Source organism: Chiloscyllium plagiosum, chromosome 22, assembly GCF_004010195.1.
Source record: "Chiloscyllium plagiosum isolate BGI_BamShark_2017 chromosome 22, ASM401019v2, whole genome shotgun sequence".
Taxonomy (NCBI): domain Eukaryota; kingdom Metazoa; phylum Chordata; class Chondrichthyes; order Orectolobiformes; family Hemiscylliidae; genus Chiloscyllium; species Chiloscyllium plagiosum.
Window position 1 is genome coordinate 45333655 of NC_057731.1, and position 21473 is coordinate 45355127.

Below are 21473 nucleotides of genomic sequence, written 5' to 3' on the forward strand. Positions count from 1 at the left end.
GAGGGGGCATAGCTTTAAATTGAGGAGTGATAGATATAGGACAGATGTCAGAGGTAGTTTCTTTACTCAGAGAGTAGTAAGGGTATGGAATGCTTTGCCTGCAATGATAGTAAATTTGCCAACTTTAAGTACATTTAAGTCATCATTGGACAAGCATTTGGACATACATGGAATAGTGTAGGTTAGATGGGCTTCAGATTGGTATGACAGGTCGGTGCAACATCGAGGGCCGAAGGGTCTGTACTGCGCTGTAATGTTCTATGTTCTATGTTCTATAAAGTTCTTTCACTTGCTTCTGTTAGACTCTAGTTCCAAACGTTCTCAATTTCTTTTTTGTTGCCTTAAATCTGCTTATGATGTTGCCAGTGCTGCAGCTTCAGTATTAATTTTGTGGCCCTTGACTTTGATACTGTAGCTATGCCCTGCAGTGTCTACTCATGATGGCGGTAATACTCACTGTGAATGGTAAATGCTCCATTTTAATATGTATCCTTCTTAAGCTGGTCTTTTTCACAGCTAATTTATTATTTTCACACTTCCCTGTAAGGCCTTCTAGCTTTAATTATAGACAGTCATTTCCCTAGCTGCAGAAACCTGAATCAGGACTGTCCCTGCAGATTCTTCATCTCAAGAGAGACTTTTTTATTCAATCACTTGCTCACCCACACCCTTTCTTGCATCTCTTACCGGCTGTGAGCTGAGGGCTTTAGACTGTATTTGTCCTGCTATTCGTTAACCATTCCCGAGGAAGGGCTTTCGTCCAAAATGTCAACTCTCCTGCTCCTTGAGTGCAGCCTGACCTGCTGTGCTCAACTCTGATCTCTAGCATCTGCAGTCCTCACTTTCTCCTTATACATTATATATATACAATACATTTCATATATATGGATAGATAGATAGATATACACACAGATATCATTCCTCGTCCAAGCACTTGCAGTTGTAAACTAACTGTCTGGATGTTCTGAAAGCAGTAATGTGCTTAAAGTGGCAAACTCACTTGCATTCTAAAACTTTTTTCCTGGATTGAATGGATTTTGTTTGTTTTTGTTTCCTTTAAGTATTTACGCAATAATCTCACCACTGGTCACCATGCTCTTTGTCTTGCAGAGCCAATCACTACTAGCTAATGTTTGGGGTGAAATGCTGTACTAATTCTTCTTTCTATATTGGATGTAAGGACTTGGTTTTGTTAACAGTAATAGAGGGTGAACCACTAGTGAGTCATAAGAAGAAGAGGAACTTAAAGAGTAGATGTAATTCATTGCATGATGGCAATAGGAACAAGTTACACTGCCTAGTTGGGCATAATTACTAAGGCTCAGAGGAGCCAGACATGACACATCTGTCCCTATTATGATTTCAGGCTAGACTCCCTGAATCTCCACCCAACACTGATGACATAATCAAATTGAATGGAACTTAATACAGTCTCCAACATTAATTCTTTCAGAACCATTATCTCACACAACACTTACAATAACACCAGGTGGAGGCTAAAAAATGATCAATAATGATGTTAGAACTGAGGAGGGATTACTCTAGGAAAGGCTGAGAAGGTTGGGGCTCTTGTCTACTACAGTGAAGGCTGATAGGCGACCTGTTAGAAAACTTTAAGTTTCTGAAAGGATACATAATGATAATAGCACAAAAGAAGGCTATACATAGTGAAGATGTTTCCATTTTTGAGTAAGTCCAAAAGTAGGTGTCATCAATACAAGATACTCACTAATAAATATCAGCTGAAAATGTGTTGCTGGAAAAGCGCAGCAGGTCAGGCAGCATCCAAGGAACAGGAGAATCGACGTTTCGGGCATAAGCCCTTCTTCAGCTTCTGATTCCTGAAGAAGAGCTTATGCCCGAAATGTCGATTCTCCTGTTCCTTGGATGCTGCCTGACCTGCTGCGCTTTTCCAGCAACACATTTTCAGCTCTGATCTCCAGCATCTGCAGTCCTCACTTTCTCCACTAATAAATCTCATAAGAGGTTTGGGTTAACCTCTCTAACCAGACAGTGGTGAGAATGTGGAACTTATGACCACAATTGCAGTTTAAGTGAACTCTGTAAATTCTCTTAAAATTAGTCTATATAAAGTGATGAGGGAGATAGGAATAGCAGGAAGTTCATAGGTGCATTATCAAAGAAAACTATATAAGGACATAGTAGGACAGATGAGGAGATGGTGGTGGGACATTGGTATTGAAGCATGCACAGGGTGGGCCACGGAGTGCAATCTCTGAAGAAGTTAAAACCTCTCACTGAGCCCACTCCTGATGAAAGGCTTTTGCTCGAAACGGCGATTCTCCTGCTCCTCGAATGCAGCCTGACTGGCTGTGCTTTTTCAGCACCACACTCTCGACTCTGATAGCCAGCATCTGAAGTACTCACTTTCCACATTTTTATTTGTTCATCTGCCTGACTGTGCAACTTAATTGACTGCTGTCTATCAGCTCTGGCTCTTGTGGTTCTCGATTTGAACATGCCCAAATATTAGTCAGTAGTGAAATAATTTGGGGATGTGTTTCAGGAATTGGGGATGTTGTTTGTCCTGAGGATATAATAGCACATCCAAGAACGAGGCTAGGAAAGGAGGGTTACATTATCACTCCTGCATTGGCTTCTTCCCTTGGCCCCAATATTTGCGTGATCAAATCAACTTACAGTCCAGTTACTCTCCAAACCATGAGCTGTTATTCTGTGCAACAATTTTGTAGTGTCTCTTCTATCTGTTAAAAATCCTACGTCATCTACTTGTTTATTGTTAACTACCCTAAAAACGTTTATTAAAGGAAGTGGTAACAAGGCACTTGGAAAACCAGAACAATGTTGTCTAGCTTTCTTAAAGATACACTGCCTGTCTGGTTTGTAATCTATGCAATAACATAACATATTAAATAAAAGCAAAATACTGCAGATGTTGGAAATAGAAACAGAAATGCTGGAGAAACCTAGATATCTGGCAGCATTTGTGGTGAGACGAGCAGAGTTGACGTTTTGAGTCCAAAGACTGTTCTTCAGTTTTGGGTGGCATGGTGGCTCAGTGGTTAGCACTGCTGCCTCACAGCACCAGAAACCTGAGTTCGATTCCAGCCTCGGGCAACTGTCTGCATGGAGTTTGTACATTCTCCCGTGTCTGCTCTGGGTGCTCTGGTTTCCTCCCACAATCCAAAGATGTGTAGGTTAGGTGAATTGGCAATGCTAAGTTGCCCATAGTGTTCAGGGATGTGTGGGTGAGGTGCTTTAGTCAGGGGTATATGTAGGGGAATCGGTCTGGGCGGGTTATTCTTCGGAGGGTCAGTATGGACCTTGTGGGCCAAATGGTCTGTTTCCACACTGTAGGGGTTCTATGAAATCTCAAGTTTCTGACACTTCCTGTTTAATTTACTATATTTATTTCAACATATTTCCTCTCTCCTGTTCCTTTTAAAGGATGGGAACACTCTTTTTCTGATAAAAATGTGCAAGAATGTGAAAAATAGTCACATACATTTGTATATGTTAAGATGATATCTCGGGAAACATACAACACAACCATATCTTTATACACATGGCTTGACTTAGCTATGTAGCTTCAATTTGTTGTCTGTGGTTCCGGATATATGTAAATGACTTGTCGTAAATTTAGGGTTAATGTCTGTATATTAACACAACACTTTTAGTATTAATTTGTTACCCTGTTGGACCAGTATTGATAACATGCAGTTCGGATATGCCATCTATTTCTTTGCTGAAAGTGGCTGTATTTCATTGCAACATCATATGATCTACCTAGCTACACCAATGTAATATCTTTATATGAACACTTGAGATCATGTGATTGTCTCGAACGCTTTGTTCTGGTTCGAACTGCGATAACTGTCTGCTCATTCATTGATCATACTATTTTGATGATTATACCACTTTTTCGCCTTCTTCCCAATAGTGTGCCATGTACATGTGCTTGGGTGGCACAGTGACTCAGTGGTTAGCGCTGCTGCCTCACAGCCTCAGGGACCCGAGTTTGATTCTAGTCTCAGGTGACTGTCTGTGTGGAGTTTGCACTCCTCCCTGTGTCTACATGGGTTTCCTTTGGGTGTTCTGGTTTCCTCCCACTGTCCAAACATGTGCAGGATAGGTGGGTTGGCTATGCTAAATTGCCCCACAGTGTCCAGGGATGAGCAGGCTAGGTGGATAAGCCATGAGAAATATGAGGTCATGGGAATAGGGTGGTGGTGTGGGTCTGGGTGAGATGTCCTGACTGATTTTGGGAGGGTGGGGTCTGCTAAGGAACTGAGAATCAAAATCCAAATTCCAGACCCCAGTCTTTAAGAATCGTGTTGAGAAGTCTCCTGGGTTTTGGATACATGTCCAGCCAATGTGCTCTGAACTGTCACTGAACTGCTCTGGGGTTTTGGATGAAAAGAACATTTAACTGATGAAGAAGCAGCGCTTCAAAAGCTAAAACTAACTTTAAATAAATAAATAAATGTTTCCAAATAAATCTGTTGATGTTGTGTGATTTTTAACTTTGTCTACCCCAGTCCAATACTTGCAACTCCAAATCATAACATATAACTGCACAGCATCATTGAAAGGAGGATAACAATTGAGCCAGACTGTGTACATTTCAGTGAAAAAAATAAATCCTAAAACGTCATTGCTTTGCTTAACAGGAACTAATAAGCTTTAGTTAAAGTTTAACCAACTATTTCCTTTAAAAAACAAAACGTATGAGTGTGCATGTATAGGACCAGGCTACAGGACTCTCTCTTCATTTTAGAAGTCTATTGTAACAGTGCTGGTAAGAATATTTGCAAGACCTTAAACGCTTATTTGTTAACTTGTAGCTAATTATTAGCTTGCATACAGTATGTCACAGAGCAGGAGAGTGCAAGGCAAGTTTCTTGTTTGTTTTTGCAATTTTCTCCACAAACCGCCTGGATCAAGTCACCCAAGTAACCAAGTGTACTGTGTCGAGAACAACACTTATCCTCTTTTCTCTGAGCAGTGGCTAATTGTAACCCTATGATCCCCATGACAACCTCAACTCCCCTGCCCCCCTCCCTCCGCCTCAACTCTTGTTCTTTGGTAGAATCACTTCAAAAACGACCAAAACTGGGCCTTCCTGCAGTGTACAGTTTATAGTCACAATACAGGTTATATTTGGTCATGAGGCAGCAGTTTGGAAAGTAGCCCTAATTAATATAAAATAAAAAAAGATACACAGGTTAGAGCCATATGAATGTGCAAACAAAGTTTTTTTAAAATTCTCTCACAGGATGAGGGCTTCAATGGCTGGGTCAGTATTTATTGCCCATCCCTAATTGCCCAGAGGGTCTGTGGGTTTGCTGTGGGTATGGAGTCACATATAGGCCAGACCAGGTAAGGATGGCAGTTTCCTTCCCTAAAGGACGTTACTGAACCAGAATGAAAGCAGGCCGGAAGCTGTGTATCTATGAGAAATAGTTGACAGAATGCAGTTATTTTCTCCAGAATGTTTAACTTGCCTGAGATCTTTAAGAACAAAATAAAACAAAGAACAATACATCACAGAAACAGGCCCTCCAAGCCTGTGCTGACACGTTTTGCTGTTCCATATTGAAACTGTTCATTTACAGGATCCGTATCCCTCTATTCCCTTCCTATTCATGTATTCGTCCAGGTTGTTCTTGAATGCTGCTATTATGTCTGCTTCCACACCACCTCTGGCAGTGCATTCCAGAACCACACCACCCTTTGTGTAAAAGACTTGCCTCACAAATCTCTTTTAATCTCCGCTCTCGCACCTTGAACCCATGTCCCCTAGAAATTGACCCTTCCACCCTGGGGAAAAAAGCCTCATTCTTTCCAAACTATCCGTGCCATTCACAATCTTATAAACTTCTATCAGGTCACCCCTCAACCTCCTGCATTCCAGTGAAAACAAACCCAGTTTATCCAACTTTTCTTCATTGCTAAAATCCCCCATACTGGGCAACATTTTGGTAAACCCTTTCTCTGTCCTCTCCAAATCATCCACATCTTTCTGATACTGTGGTGACCAGAACTGTACTTAATACTCCAAATGTGGCTTAACTAAAATTCTGTACAGCTGCAGCATAACTCATCAAACCTTATACTCAATGCCCCTTCCAATGAAGGCAAGCATTTTTTATTACCTTATCTACTGGGCTGTCACCTTCAGTGATCTGTGGACTTGCACACGCAGATCCCTCTGCATATCATACTCCCAGAGGTTCTGCTATACACTGTATAAGTTCTATTTGCACTTGACCTTCCAAAATACATTGTCTCACATTTGTCTGGATTAAACTCTGCCATTTTTCTGCCAATATCTCCAACTGATCTATATCCTGCTATATCCTCTGATAATCCTCTTTACTATCCGCAATTTTATCAGTCTTTATATTGTCCGCAAACTTACTAATCAGACAGGTTACATTTTCCTCCAAGTCATTTATGTAGATCACGAACAGCAGAGGTCCCAGCCCTGACCCTTGTGGAACACCATTAGTCACAACCCTTCATTCTTAAAGGCATCCTTCCACCGCTACCCTCTGTATCCCTCTTGCCAGATCACCCCAATACCTCGTGGCTTCACCTTTTGTACCAGTCGGCCATGACGGACCTTGTCAAAGGCTTTACAGAAGTTGATTAGACAACATCAATCACTTTTTCTTCATCAATCATCTTCATCACCTCCTCAAAAAACTCAATTAAGTTAGTGAGGCATGACCTCCTATGCACAAAACCATGCTGTTTTTATCACTAATAAAGTCCATTTGCTTCTAAATGCTTATTGATCTTGCCCCTGAGAATATTTTCCAATAATTTCCCTACCACTGACATGAGGCTCACACGCCTGTAATTTCCTGGATTATCCATGTTATTATTATTAAACAATGGGACAACATTGGCTATTCTCCAGTCCTCTGGGCCCTCACCTGTGGCCAAAGAAGATACAAAGATATCTCTCAATGTTCCAGCAATTTATTCGCTTTCCCCCCTCAATATTCTGGGATAGATCCCATCAGGGGGCCCGCGACTTATCTACTTTAATACTTCTTAAAATGCATAACACCTCTTCCTTTTTTAATAGCAGCTTAGCTGAGAAATTTGACGACCCTTCCCTGAGATTATCCTCCACCAATTCCTTCTCTTTGGTGAATACGAACACAAAGTATTGTTTAGGACCTCACTGACCTCTTCTGGCTCCGCAGATACATTCCCTCCTTTGTCCGTGGGGGGGCTAATCCTTTCCCTGGCTATCCTCTTGCTTTATAAGCCTTGGAATTCTCCTTAATCCTATTTGCTAATGAGAGGGACCAGCAAGAGGTCATTGTCCATATTGGAACCAACGATATAGGAAGGGAAAAGGTTGAGATTCTGAAGGGAGATTACAGAGAGTTAGGTAGAAATTTAAAAAGGAGGTCCTCAAGGGTAGCAATATCTGGATTACTCCTGGTGCTACGGCTAGTGAGGGCAGGAATAGGAGGATAGAGCAGATGAATGCATGGCTGAGGAGCTGGTGTATGGGAGAAGGATTCACATTTTTGGATCATTGGAATCTCTTTTGGGGTAGAAGTGACCTGTACAAGAAGGATGGATTGCACCTAAATTGGAAGGGGACTAATATATTGGCAGGGAAATTTGCTAGAACTGTTTGGGAGGATTTAAACTAGTAAGATGGGGGGTGGGACCCAGTGAGATAGTGAGGAAAGAGGTCAATCTGAGACGTGTACAGTTGAGAACAGAAGTGAGTCAAACAGTCAGGGCAGGCAGGGACTAGGTAGGACTAATAAATTAAACTGCATTTATTTCAATGCAAGGGGCCTAACAGGGAAGGCAGACGAACTCAGGGCATGGTTAGGAACATGGAGCTGGGATATCATAGCAATTACAGAAACATGGCTCAGGGATGGACTGGACTGACAGCTTAATGTTCCAGGATACAAATGCTACAGGAAGGATAGAAAGTGAGGCAAGAGAGGAGGGGGAGTGGCATTTTTGATAAGGGATAGCATTACAACTGTGCTGAAGGAGGATATTCCCAGAAATACGTCCAGGGAAGCGATTTGGGTGGAACTGAGAAATAAGAAAGGGATAATCACCTTATTGGGATTGTATTATAGACCCCTGAATAGTCAGAGGGAAATTGAGAAACAAACTTGTAAGGAGATCTCAGTTATCTGTAAGAATAATAGGGTAGTTATGGTAGGGGATTTTAACTTTCCAAACGTAGACTGAGACTGCCACAGTGTTAAAGGTTTAGATGGAGAGGAATTTCTTAAGTGCGCACAAGACAATTTTCTGATTCAGTATGTGGATGTACCTACTAGAGAAGGTGCAAAACTTGACCTACTCTTGAGAAATAAGGCAGGGCGGGTGACTGAGGTGTCAGTGGGGGAGCACTTTGGGGGCCAGCGACCATAATTCTATTCGTTTTAAAATAATGATGGAAAAGGATAGACCAAATCTAAAAGTTGAAGTTCTAAATTGGAGAAAGGCCAATTTTGATGGTATTAGGCAGATGTTCGTAGGTAAAGGGATGGCTGGAAAATGGGAAGCCTTCAGAAATGAGATAACAAGAATCCAGAGAAAGTATATTCCTGTCGTGGAGAAAGGGAAGGCTGGTAGGTATAGGGAATGCTGGATGACAAAAGAAATTGAGGGTTTGGTTAAGAATTGAGGGTTTGGTTAAGAAAAAGAAGGAAGCATATGTCAGGTATAGACAGGATAGATCGAATGGATCCTTAGAAGAGTATAAAGGAAGTAGGAGTATACTTACGAGAGAGCAAAAAGGGGACATGAGATAGCTTTGGCAAATAGAAGTAATGAGAATCGAAAGTGTTTTTACAAATATATTAAGGACAAAAGGGAAACGAGGGAGAGAATAGGGCCCCTCAAAGATCAGCAAGGCGGCCTTTGAGTGGAGCCACAGAAAATGGAGGAGATACTAAATGAATATTTTGCATCAGTATTTACTGTGGAAAAGGATATGGAAGATATAGACTGTAGGGAAATAGATGGTAACATCATGCAAAATGTCCAGATTACAGAGGAGGAAGTGCTGGATGTCTTGAAACGGTTAAAGATGGATAAATCCCCAGGACCTGATCAGGTGTATCCGAGAACTCTGTGGGAAGCTAGAGAAGTGATTGCTGGGCCTCTTGCTGAGGTATGTGTACATTGATAGTCACAGGTGAGGTGCCGGAAGACTGGAGGTTGGCAAACGTGGTGCCACTGTTTAAGAAGGACGGTAAAGACAAGCCAGGGAACTATAGGCCGGTGAGCCTGACCCAGCGGTGGGCAAGTTGTTGGAGGGAATCCTGAGGGACAGGATGTACATATATTAGGAAAGGCAAGGACTGATTAGGGATAGTCAACATGGCTTTGTGCGTGGGAAATCATGTCTCACAAACTAGCTTGAGTTTTTTGAAGAAGTAACAAAGAAGATTGATGAGGGCAGAACAGTAGATGTGATCTATATGGACTTCAGTAAAGCGTTCGACAAGGTTCCCCATGGGAGACTGATTAGCAAGGTTAGATCTTATGGAATACAGGGAGAACTAGCCATTTGGATACAGAACTGACTCAAAGATTGAAGACAGAGAGTGGTGGTGGAGGGTTGTTTTTCAGACTGTGGTCAGTGGAGTGGCACAAGGATCGGTGCTGGGTCCTCTACATTTTGTCATTTACATAAACGATTTGGATGCGAGCAAAAGAGGTACAGTTCGTAAGTTTGCAGATGACACCAAAATTGGAGGTGTAGTGGACAACGAAGAGGGTTACCTCAGATTACAACAGGATCTGGACCAGATGGACCAATGGGCTGAGAAGTGGCAGATGGAGTTTAGTTCCGATAAATGCAAGGTGCTTCATTTTGGGAAAGCAAATCTTAGCAGGACTTATACACTTCATGGTAAGGAAATGTTGCTGAACAAAGAGACCTTGGAGTGCAGGTTCATAGTTACTTGAAAGTGGAGTCGCAGGTAGATAGGATAGTGAAGAAGGCGTTTGGTATGCTTTCCTTTATTGGTCAGAATATTGAGTACAGGAGTTGGGAGGTCATATTGCGGCTGTCCAGGACATTGGTTAGGCCACTGTTGGAATATTGCGTGCAATTCTGGTCTCCTTCCTATCAGAAAGGTGTTGTGAAACTTGAAAGGGTTCAGAAAAGATTTTAAAGGATGTTGCCAGGGTTGGAGGGTTTGAACTATAGGGAGAGGCTGAACAGGCTGGGGCTGTTTTCCCTGGAGCGTCGGAGGCTGATGGGGGGACCTTATAGAGGTTTACAAAATTATGAGGGGCATTGATAGGGTAAATAGGCAAAGTCTTTTCCCTGGGGTCGGGGAATCCAGAACTAGAGGGCATAGGTTTAGGGTGAGAGGGGAAAGATATAAAAAAGACCTAAGGGGCAACCTTTTCACGCAGAGGGTGGTACATCAATGAAATGAGCTGCCAAAGGGTGTGGTGGAGGTTAGTACAATTGCAACATTTAAGAGGCAGCTGGATAGGTATATGAATAGGAAGAGTTTGGAGGGATATGGGCCGGGTGCTGGCAGGTAGGACTAGATTGGGTTGGGATATCTGGTCAGCATGGACAAGTTGGACCGAAGGGTCTGTTTCCATGCAGTACATCTCTATGACTTTACATGACCCCTTTTTGATCTTCTAGATGTTTGTTCAAGTTCTTTCCTACTTTCCTTCGATACTTCAAGGGCTTCATCAGTTCCCATCCTCCTAGAACTTACAAATGCTTCCTTTTTCTTTTTGACCCAGGTCTTAACATCCCTGGTCATCCAAGGTTCATGCAACTTGCCATACCTGTCCTTCACTCCTACAGGAATATGCCGCTCCTGAGCTCTTATTAACTGCTGAATGAAATATTTCCACATGTCAGATGTGGATTTACCTTCAAACAGCAGCCTCCAATCAATATTCTCCAGTTCCTGCCTAATATTGTTGTCGTTTGCCTTCCTCCAGTTCAACATATTCACTGCTGTTATCCTGAATGGTCCTTGCTAATTCTGTCCCATCCAAGCCCTTAGCATGAAGTGAATCCTAGTAAATATACAGGAAGTTAAAATCACCCACGACAACAACCCTGCTGTGTTACGTCTTTCCAAAATCTATCTACGTATTCTCTCCTCTACCTCCCACTGGCAGTTAAGAGGCCTGTAGTATACATCCAGCATGGTGAATCCACTTTTCCTATTCCTAAGTTCCACGAACATTGCCTAGATGCATGAGTCCCCTGATGTATCCTCCCTCAGTGCAGCTGTAAAATATTCCTTTACCAGTAATGCAACTCCCCCACCCCTATTACCTCCCTTTCTATTACACCTGAAACATCTAAATCCTGGGACATTTAGCTGTCAGTCTTGTCCCTCTTTCAGCCAAGTCCTGGTAAACTTAATGATGCCATACTTCCAAGTACTAACCAAAGCTCGCGATTCATCTACCTCGTCTAATTTATTTCTCACATTGAACCACATGCATTTCAGGCCCACCTCCCCTGCTCTTTTTAACAGTGTTTCCCTGCTTGTTCTTAGTAATGTTTGCCTTGGTTTCTACCTCTCCCTCAAATTCTGCTTCATACTCCTCTGGTTCTCATCCCCCTCCCACACTCCCAAGTCACTCTAACAAGTACATCCCCAGGACATCAGTCCCAGTCCTGCACAGGTGTAACCCATCCAGTTTGTCCAGGACCCTCTCCTCCCCCAGAACTGGTCCCAGTGCCCCATAAATCTGAAACCATCCCCATCACAGCATCTTTTAAGCCACATGTTCATCCTATACATCCTACGGTTTCTTCCCCTTGCTAAGGGACAGAGGGTGGTGGTAAATGTTGCGTTTTGAACTGGAGGCCTGTGACCAGCAGTGTGCCACAAGGATTGGTGTGGGTCCACTGCTTTTTGTCATGTACATAAATGATGTGGATGACAATATGGGAGGCACGGTTAGTAAGTTCGCAAATGACACCAAAATTGATGGTGTGGTGGAAAGTGAAGAAATTTGCCTCAGAGCACAACAGGACCTTGATCAGATGGACAAATGGGTCAAGGAATGGCAGATGGAGTTAATTTAGATAAATATGAGGTGCTACATTTTGGTGTGGCAAATCAGGGCGGGCCTCATACAGTTAACAGTAAGGTCCTAGGGAGTGTTGCCAAAAAAAGAGATTGTGCAGTGTAGGTTCATAGTTCCTTAAACGCGGATTCACAGAAAGACAAGATAGTGAAGGCAGCGTTTGGTACACTTGCTTTTATTGGTCAGTGCATTGAATATAGGAGTTGGGAAATCATGTTGTGGCTGTACGGTCATTGGTGAAGCCATTTTTGGAATATTACATTCAGTTCTGGTCTCCCTGCTACAGGAAGGATGTTGTGAAATTTGAAAAGGTTCAGAAAAGATTTACAAGGACATTGCCAGGGTTGGAGAGTTTTTGCTATAGGGAGAGACTGAATAGACTGGAGCTGTTTTCCCTGGAGTGTCGGAACTTGAGGGGTGACCTTATAGAGGTTTATAAAATCAGGAATGACATGGATAGGGTAAATAGGCGGGGTCTTATCCCTGGAGTGGGGAAGTCCAAAACCAGAGGGCAAAACTGGGAGAGTCTAGGATCAAAGGACACATTCTCAGAATAAAGGGGTGCCAATTTAAGATTGAGATAAGGAGAAATTTCTTCTCTCAGAGAATTATGAAGTTTTGGAACTTTTGCCACAAAGAACTGTGGGAACAAGTCTTTGTATACATAAAGAGTGGTGCTGGAAAAGCACAGCAGGTCAGGCAGCATCCGAGGAGCAGGAAAATTGACGTTTTGGGCAAAAGCCCTTCATCAGAAATTCCTCCTTGAATGTTGCCTGACCTGCTGTGCTTTTCCAGCCTCCACTCTAATCTAGACTCTGCAGCATCTGCATCTGCAGTCCCCACTTTGCCTTTGTATACATAAGGATAGGATAGATTAATTCTTGATCAGCTGGGGAAGCAGGGGCTATGGGAAAAACGCAGGAAAGTGGACATGGGGAGTGTTGGATCAGCCATATTATATTGAATAGCAGAGCAGATTTGATGAACTGTTTGCCCTACTCCTGTTCCTATTGACCTAGTAAGATAGTTAACTTAAGGCAAATTAGGGGTTGGTAACACACGCTGGACTTGCCAGTGACTCCAATATCGCAAGGAAGAATTTTAGAAAGCAAATCAGTTAAACGCGATTGAGTTTCAACGAGGCAAGAAACAATGTAAGAAATTGTTTTCGTGCTGGAGGAGACTGTTATAGTGAATGTGGGTGTGGTCATCTGATCACAGGAAGGATATTCTGGCCCCGGGAGGCTCTCAACCCTGATTACATAAAGCATTCAGAGCTTAAGTTATGGAAAGGTAGTTCCATTTGATCTGCCTCATGTCGGGAACGGGGAAAGTATATTCAGTTCTTCCTGATAATGAAAAGGTCTCAGAAACGCGTTTCCTGATTGTGTGAGTGGATAACCGTTTGGTGGAAATCGCAATGAAACTCTGAAGAGAAAGTTACTTATTAAAATGCCACATTGAGAGGAAGGATCTTTCAATTTTCTCCCATAGTTTAACGATTTACCAAGGAAAGAGATGGTTTTGAGTACAAATTAATCCGTCTCCAACTTGTAAAATTGCTTCATGCACTCAGGCTGTTGACCAATAACTTCCTTTGTATCTAGGTTAACAATCTCTGAAAAGCTGCGGATCCGTGTAAACCAACGACAGCAGAGTGGATACTGAAAGTAAAGAAAATCCAAGGAAAATACCAAAGATTGGGATTGAACACAAGGAAGATGAATAACCAAGTCCAAGTCCAAATGATGTGATGAAGCTGGAAAGAAAGAACAGGTAATCCCAGCCTTTCAAATGGAACTATTTAATTCTAATAAATGATCAATGTAATCACAATCGCTTCTTTGTGTATATTATTGCTGTGGCTGGGAAATAATGATTTAAATAGCTATTTTAACCTCATCCCTCCCAGATGGTGTGGTGCAAGGAGGATGGAGATGTTGAGATGACAGAGACAGGTGTTTGAAGTAGCAGTAGTGGTGAGATGATGGGGCTGGGCTCTCACGAGAATAGAATGAGGATATTCAGCCCCTCAGTTTCACCATTCAATTCAGATGATGCATTTGTTAAGTCCATTTTAGTTTTTAATTCCACATCCTTTAATATTGTGACCTCGCCAAAGACCATCAGATTTCAATTTGAAATTATTAATTGAGCTGCTTAATGTGGATGGGTCTTACTTCCAAACTCCTAACCCCCTTTGTGTGAATATATGCTTTCCACACTTCTGCCTGTGGCCTAGATTTGAATGTTCGGGTTTTGTTTCCCTGACCTGGACTCCCCCCAAATACTGCCCTACCTTGGTCACACCCAACAGCAGAGGACATTCCTCTGTCCTGCATTTCCATCATGTTTTCCATTGCCTGCAATTTACACACTCATTCCTCTCCCACTGCTGTTAGACCTGACTATCACAGGACTATCATGGTTGAGTTATTAAATATATTCAAGGCTGAGATAGACACATTTCTAATCATTAGGGAATCGAGGGTTATAGGGATAAGGCAGGAAAGTGCCTACTTCTACTACTCCTTGGTCTTATCTCTAACCACCCCATCCACTCTAGATCCAAACACTCTGCTACCTTTGGGACCTTAATCCCATCTACATCACCATTGGACTCAAATCCCTATCATCCAGCATACGCTTGGCACCTTACTTAACTGGCATCCTACCCCTTTGCACTCCTCTCCTTACTACCTAGTACTTTACCCATCTGGCATCCTATCCCACACCCACCTGGCACCAAACCTGCCTGGTACGCTACCCTCCCAGCAGCCGAACCTCACAGTGATCTATATCGTTACCTCTACATAGATAAGAGGTTAATTAAAATCAAAGTGGCTGTCTATGATGGTGCACCTTTAAATTATACAATACAGCAGCTGATTGCTGTGACAAAGGAGCATATGCCCTGACTCTGCTGCATGACAAGGAACCAGTCAGAATGAAAGTACAATTCCGCATTTCTGAAAGAGCCCTGATTGGCCCTCCTGTCAGAAATATGGGGCTTTTTCATTTTAGTTATGAAAAAGAGAGGAGCGACAATCAGCATGTGATTGCTATTCCTTGGAAAATCCAACCCTAAATATTTCCTTGGGGTATGAGATCACCTCTGGTCTGTCAAGGATCCCATGAACTGCCCACCATCTTTCCCCCAAATCCCAAGACACAGACTAGTTGTTTACCCCTCTGTTCTTTCCTGCTAACCCTACCATTAATTTAGGTCCTCTGCAACATAATGGTGATTTGCTTTGATAGAACTGGACTTTATATGTCTCTTTAAGATCACTGTTGTGTATGACCTGAATTATCAACATCCAAGATCAGAGACTAATTGCAAGAAATATTTCAGCAGATTTTCTGTTGGATGCCAGTCTCGAGCTTCGATCCTAAGGAGAGTCCATGATTTCAAGGCTATGAAAGCTGCATTCTTAGGATGCATCTTACTCAATGATGACAGGACACTAGAAAGCTCAGAGAAACAGAGGGGCCTTGGAGTGTTTGTCCACAAATCCCTGAATGTGGCCTGGCAGGTTAAGAGAGTAGTGAAGAAAGAATATGGACACTTACTTTTATAGTCAATGCATAGACTATAAGAATGGTGAGGTTACTTTGGAGCTGTACAGGGCTTTGGTTAGGTCACTGCTGGAATACTGTGTGCAGTTCTGATCACCCCCCTATAGGAAGGATGTGCTTGCACTGGAGGGGGTACAAAGGAGATTCACCAGGATGTTGCCTGGGATGGAACACTGTAGCATGAAGAGAGGCTGGATTAGCTCAGATTGTTTTCTTCAGAGTAGAGAACGTTGATGGGGGAACCTGACAGAGGTGTTTAACATTATGAGGGGCTTGGACAAGGTGAATAGAAAGCAGCTTTCCTCCTTAGTTGAAGAATCAATAACAAGGAGGAGTAGTGGTAAAGCGAAAGGCAGAAGATTTAGAGGGGATTTGAGGAAATCTTATCCAGAGATTGTTGGGGGTCTGAACTGCATGGTCAGGGAGGTAACGTCACAACCTTTTAAAAAGTACTTGGATAAGTGTCATAACATTCAAGGTTATTGGTTCCAATGCTGGAAAGTGAGATGAGTGTAGATTTAATGTATCTTTGGTGGTAGGTATCGCCTTCATGGGCCAAACGTTTCTATTGTATGATTCAATGATTCAAAGAATTGGTAAGGCCAGCACTTATTCCCCATTCCTCATGGTCTTGAGAAAATTGTGATGGCCTTCTTTTTGTTTTGATATAACTGAGGGACTTCCAGGCACTTGAGTACACAGTAAATGGCTCACATTTATGTAAGCCAGGATAAGAATGGGATTTTTCCTTGTCAAGAATCTATTCAAACTGAATTCACCTTTTCACAAACTACCTTGATAAGATTTCATAGAATCCCTACAGAGTGGAAATAGGCCCTTAGGCCCAACAAGTCCACACTGACCCTCCGAGGAGTGACCCACCTCCCTACCCTATATTTATCCCTGACTAATGCACCAAGCCTACACATCCACAAATACTGTGCGCAATTTAGCATGGCCAATTCACCTAACCTGCACATTTTTGGATTGTGGGAGAAAACCGGAGGAAACCCATGCAGACACTGGGAGACTATGCAAATGCCACACAGAGAGTCGCACAAGGCTGGGATCGAATCCGGGTCGCTGGCCCTGTGAGGCTAGCAACTGAGCCACCATGCTGCCTGGCCATGTTATCTATCTAAGTCTCATGAACTGCAAGTCTAGTAACAGAAGCATTACACCACTGTAGCTTGTAGCAGCAAACAGCTTCCACCGAATTAGAATTATTACAGTGCAGAAGGAGGCTATACCTTTCCTTAATATAGCTTAAATACCTTATTCATACACAGGTAGTTCTTCTACAAGACAATGATTGTGTTCTTCTGCAATCCGACATTATAGAAAAATCGTGCTTTAGAAACAGTGCTTCAGGTGTTGGTAATGTAATCATGTTATAGCCAACACACGTTTTAAAATTTTGTGCTTTAGAAACAGTGTCCCCAATCTGTCAATTGCATGACAGTGAATTTACATTAACGAAATGCGAGTTATAGCAGAATGACTTGATTGACATTTGAATGGGAAGGTGAACAGAGGGATAGAAAGCATGCATGGGCAATAAGCAACGGGTCTAACTAAGGACTAGGAATCGATGCAAGCTTGGTGGGCTGAAGGGCCTGTTCCTGTGCTCTACTATATTGTACTTATATGAAATATGGTATCCGAAGTCCTCTAGGTATGAGATTCATGATTTATGCATAATGATACTTCAGGAATGGCAAATTATTAAGTTAAAGAGTCTTTAGATAATGAAGCATCATATCTTAGTTAAGAAACAGAAAGCAAAATGCAAAGTTAATAACACGTTTCAACTTTTTGTTCTTAGCACAACGACATATCAATAAAGTGTGGATCTGACCTAAGAACCAAGGCTGCAGACATTGCCAAGAAATATTTCCATGTCTAAAAGCAAGAGTTCTTTAGTCACTTGAACTCCATTGTAAAGAGGAAAGGAGGAATCGAACTGGATCGCTGCCAAATATTTTTCTGTGTCTGCGATGGCTTTCCATTGGCGTATCACTAACTCCAGGCTGGCATTATTTATGTTTGTAACTCTTTCCTACCTTCAATTGTCTTCGGCCATACAAAGCTGTTCCAGGAAGCAGAACAATTTTAAAAATGTCTCTGAAATTCAGTACAGCAGTAACATCTACCCAGTTTCTGGGACGATATTGGTTCTATACCGCATGGTGCACAACTTCCTTGATATGGTTCAACCAAATCCCTTTCCATCAGGTGAGAAGCCTCTATTTTTACGAATAGGAGTACTATGTACAAACATATGATTTATGCCATTTAGCCACTTGATCTTGCTCTTCTATTCAATAAGATTCATGGTTGATCTGATTGTGACCTTAACTTCACATTCCAGCCTAACTGCATAAACCACTGATTTCTTTTCTTATCAAGAACTGATCTACCACTGCCTTAAATGTCTTCAAAGATCTCATCTCCATGCTGTCTGGAGAAGATAGTTCCAAATCTCAAATTTCTGAGAGAAAAGTATTTCTCCTCATCACTGTCTACAATGGAAAAAACCCTAATTGTTAAATGGTGTTCCCTAGTTCTAGTCTCTTCCACAAAATGAAATATCCTTTCAGCACCCATCCTGTCAATTGCCTTAGGATTTTATAGATTTCAATTAGATCACATTGCATGCTGTGAATGGATGTAGACCCAACCTATTCACCACTTCTTCATGAAGAAAGCCTTTCATTCCAGGAGGAGCTGTGTGAACATTTTCTCAAATGCTTCTAACACATTTATAGCTTTTTTCACTCCATATGTGGTCTCACCAAGGGCCCTTTATGGCTTTAATAAAACTTGACTACTTTTATTTTCCATTAACCCTGCAATAAACATCAAAATGCCATTTGCCTTTTTTAATCACTTGCTGTACCTGCATACTAACGTTTTGTGATTCATGCCCCAGGACACCCAGATCCCTCTATAGTTCAGAGTTCTGCAATCACTCTCTGTTTAAATAATACAGCATTTGTCACATTGTCACATAACAAGTTCATTCATTTAACCCATCTATATCCTTTTTGAAGACTCCTTATGTCCCCTTCACAACTTATTTTCGTACCTATCTCAATGTCATCAGCAAATTTAGGATGCAAACATTTCGTCCCATCATCCAAGTCATTGCTATAAGTTATAAATAGTTGAGGCCCCAACATTGGTCCCTGTGGCACATTAAAGATTACTACACAAAATGTGATGAATAATGTGGCACTCTGTCAAATGCCTTCTAGAAATCTAAGTACAATATACTCACTAGGGGTTGGTACACCCCCATGGCCCACCATGGCAACGTGAAATTTAAAAGGAGGGCCTTGTGGAACACAGGTAGTGTTTGTATCTCTGGGCCAGATTCAAGTCCCACCTCAGGATTTGATAGACAAAGAAGTGCATCATCATATTGTCATAAAACCCATCTGGTTCACTAATGTTCTTTGGGGAAGGAAACCGCCATCCTTACCTGGTCTGGCCAATATATGACTCTTAAATTAGGGATGGGCAATAAATGCTGGCCTAGGCAGTTATACCTTCATTTTGTGAATGAATTAAAAAAAAAATACAGGTCCAAACATGTTGATGAAAAAAATTAGAGGGAGGGAACAGGTGAGACTGAGGATTAGAGCTGTGTAGCTGTCCAGTTAATAAATTTCATCATGAGGAAAACTTGTCTTAAGGTCCAATTCATCAACAGATTTAAATTTGAATTAACATCGGTTGCTCAAGATTAAGATTGGAAATTAAGAATTTCTTTCAGACAGAAGGTTGCATTTTGAACTACCTTTGAGAAGAATAGCACAAAGTGTAACACTTTTTTGAATTGTCAGCAATGTTCCATGAAGCTGCACCTTATGACTAATGCAAAAAGGAAGTAGACATAAAGATGTGATTTATAATTTTATCAAAAGAGAAAAAAGACTTGGCCTTGGCTCTGCGTCATCGACAGGTGGGAGAGGTGAATTGGACAGTTTTCAATGTCCCCCTCCTGTCCATACCAGGGGATTTTAATGCCTTCTCTTACTTTCTTTTCTCATTTTAATAATAGACAGTGGCACATTTAACGGTAAACCACAGCAAATTATTTAGCAAATAAAACAAAATGGATTTACCTATTGCATTAAAACTAACAAGGGAGATTCATCACAGCCATGTATACATGCATCCGACAAAGGAACTAAAGAGAAAGGAGAGAAGTTTCAAAATACAAATTACTTAAAATTAAATATATCAGGACTAGTTTGTGTGAATTAGAGATCAAAAAGTTAGTGTCCAGTTGAAATTCCTTTAGTAGGCTGAGCATAGAAGTTTTGTTCATTGGAACTCCATCTGAGTTCATGTAATAAATGTGTCATAGACATAGGCCACAGATTGTTTCATTTCGGGTTTCTTTCCAGAAGTCAAATTTGTGAGATTTTGAGTTCAGAGGAAGGCTGTTAGCTATAAGCCTGGCGCTGCTTACTTTTGGGTATTACCAATATACTGATCCAAAGTGCTTCAAACAAACCTGCGGTTTCAGGTGGAGATGCTCAGCAAACAGGGTGGCTTTTGGTGTCCACTGAAGTGACACCATTTTTTTTAAAGCAGATAATGCTGAAGACATTTCCACCACTTCAGGCAATAATGGATGTTGATAGCCTCTTTTGTGTAAAACTGTGTGTGAAGTTGGTGGTTTGTCTTTGAGTTCCTGGCCAAATCAACACAAGAACGTCCATAAAATACAAGCTGTGTCATATTATTTTGTCCTCTGCTAATTGCAGGTCAGGACTTCCCAGAAATTATGCTCAACTGGCCTCATGTAATCAGTGGCATCCATTTTCCAAATCCAGCAAAGTTTCTATTTTAAAGAGAAAGAAAACAAATATCAGTCAAGTGTCAATTTCGGTGAATTTCACAGAGTGCTTCCTTCCTTGAGTTTTGGTAAATTATTTCATAAAATTCTCCGCACTCACCTCATTATGTATGCTCCATGAGAAGAATGAGGGGGGATCTTATGGAAACATATAAAAATATGAAAGGAATAGATAAGATAGAAGCAGGGAGGCTGTCCCCAATGGCAGGTGAAACCAGAACTAAGGGGCAGAGCCTCAAAATATGGGGGAGCAGATTTAGGACTGAGTTGAGGAAGAACGTCTTCAAACAGAAGCTTGTGAATCTGTGGAATTCCCTATCCAATGAACCAGTTGAGGCTTCCTTGTTGAATGTTTTTAAGGTAATGGTGGATAAATGTTTGAACAGTAAAGGAATTAAGGGTTAAGGTGAGTGGGAGGGTAAGTGGAACTGAGTCCACAAAAAGATCAGCTGTGATCTTATTGAATGGCGGAGCATGCTCGAAGGGCCAGATCCCCTGCTCCTAGTTTTTATGTATGGGGCCCCATTTACACAACCATGTGCACAATGACTGAATTGCTTGCCACTGCTCCGACCTCTGGGACCAGCGCCATATTTAAAGTCCAGTTATGCACCAGGTCAAGTAACTCCAGCCAGTAGCCACCCTAAGGCATTAGGGTTACACAGCTTCACGGTGCACAAAAAAGAAATATTTCTGAGGGCACATAGGTGACAGGGTGACACGTTTATAGCAAGTACAAATTCATATTTGCAAACATGTTTTAAAAACAAAATGCTGTAGATGCTGACAATCTGAAATAAAAACAGAAAGTGATGGAGAAACTCTGCAGGTTTGACAGCATCTGTGGAGAGAGAAACAGAGTCTCAATGAGCAAGCATCGAGTCCAATGAACAGGGTTGATTGTTACCTGTGGATGTCTGAGGACACTATTATAGAAAAATGCCATGATCAA

The 21473-nt window shown here is 41.8% G+C and overlaps 1 protein-coding gene across 4 annotated transcripts in view; it reads left to right on the forward strand.

The window, feature by feature from the left end:
- The first annotated feature begins 4659 nt into the window (after positions 1 to 4659).
- The window catches only part of prom2 (prominin 2), an 88812-nt gene continuing 71998 nt past the window's right edge, over positions 4660 to 21473 (forward strand). The window contains exons 1-3 of one of the 4 annotated variants that reach the window (XM_043712938.1): positions 4660 to 4780; positions 13680 to 13848; positions 17477 to 17886. In XM_043712938.1, the coding sequence (XP_043568873.1) occupies positions 17649 to 17886 (238 nt within the window). In that variant the 5' untranslated portion in view covers positions 4660 to 4780; positions 13680 to 13848; positions 17477 to 17648. Of the gene's footprint in view, positions 4781 to 13326; positions 13462 to 13679; positions 13849 to 17476; positions 17887 to 21473 lie in introns of those variants that run through there. The other 3 variants (XM_043712937.1, XM_043712940.1, XM_043712939.1) reach the window with 3 other exon arrangements.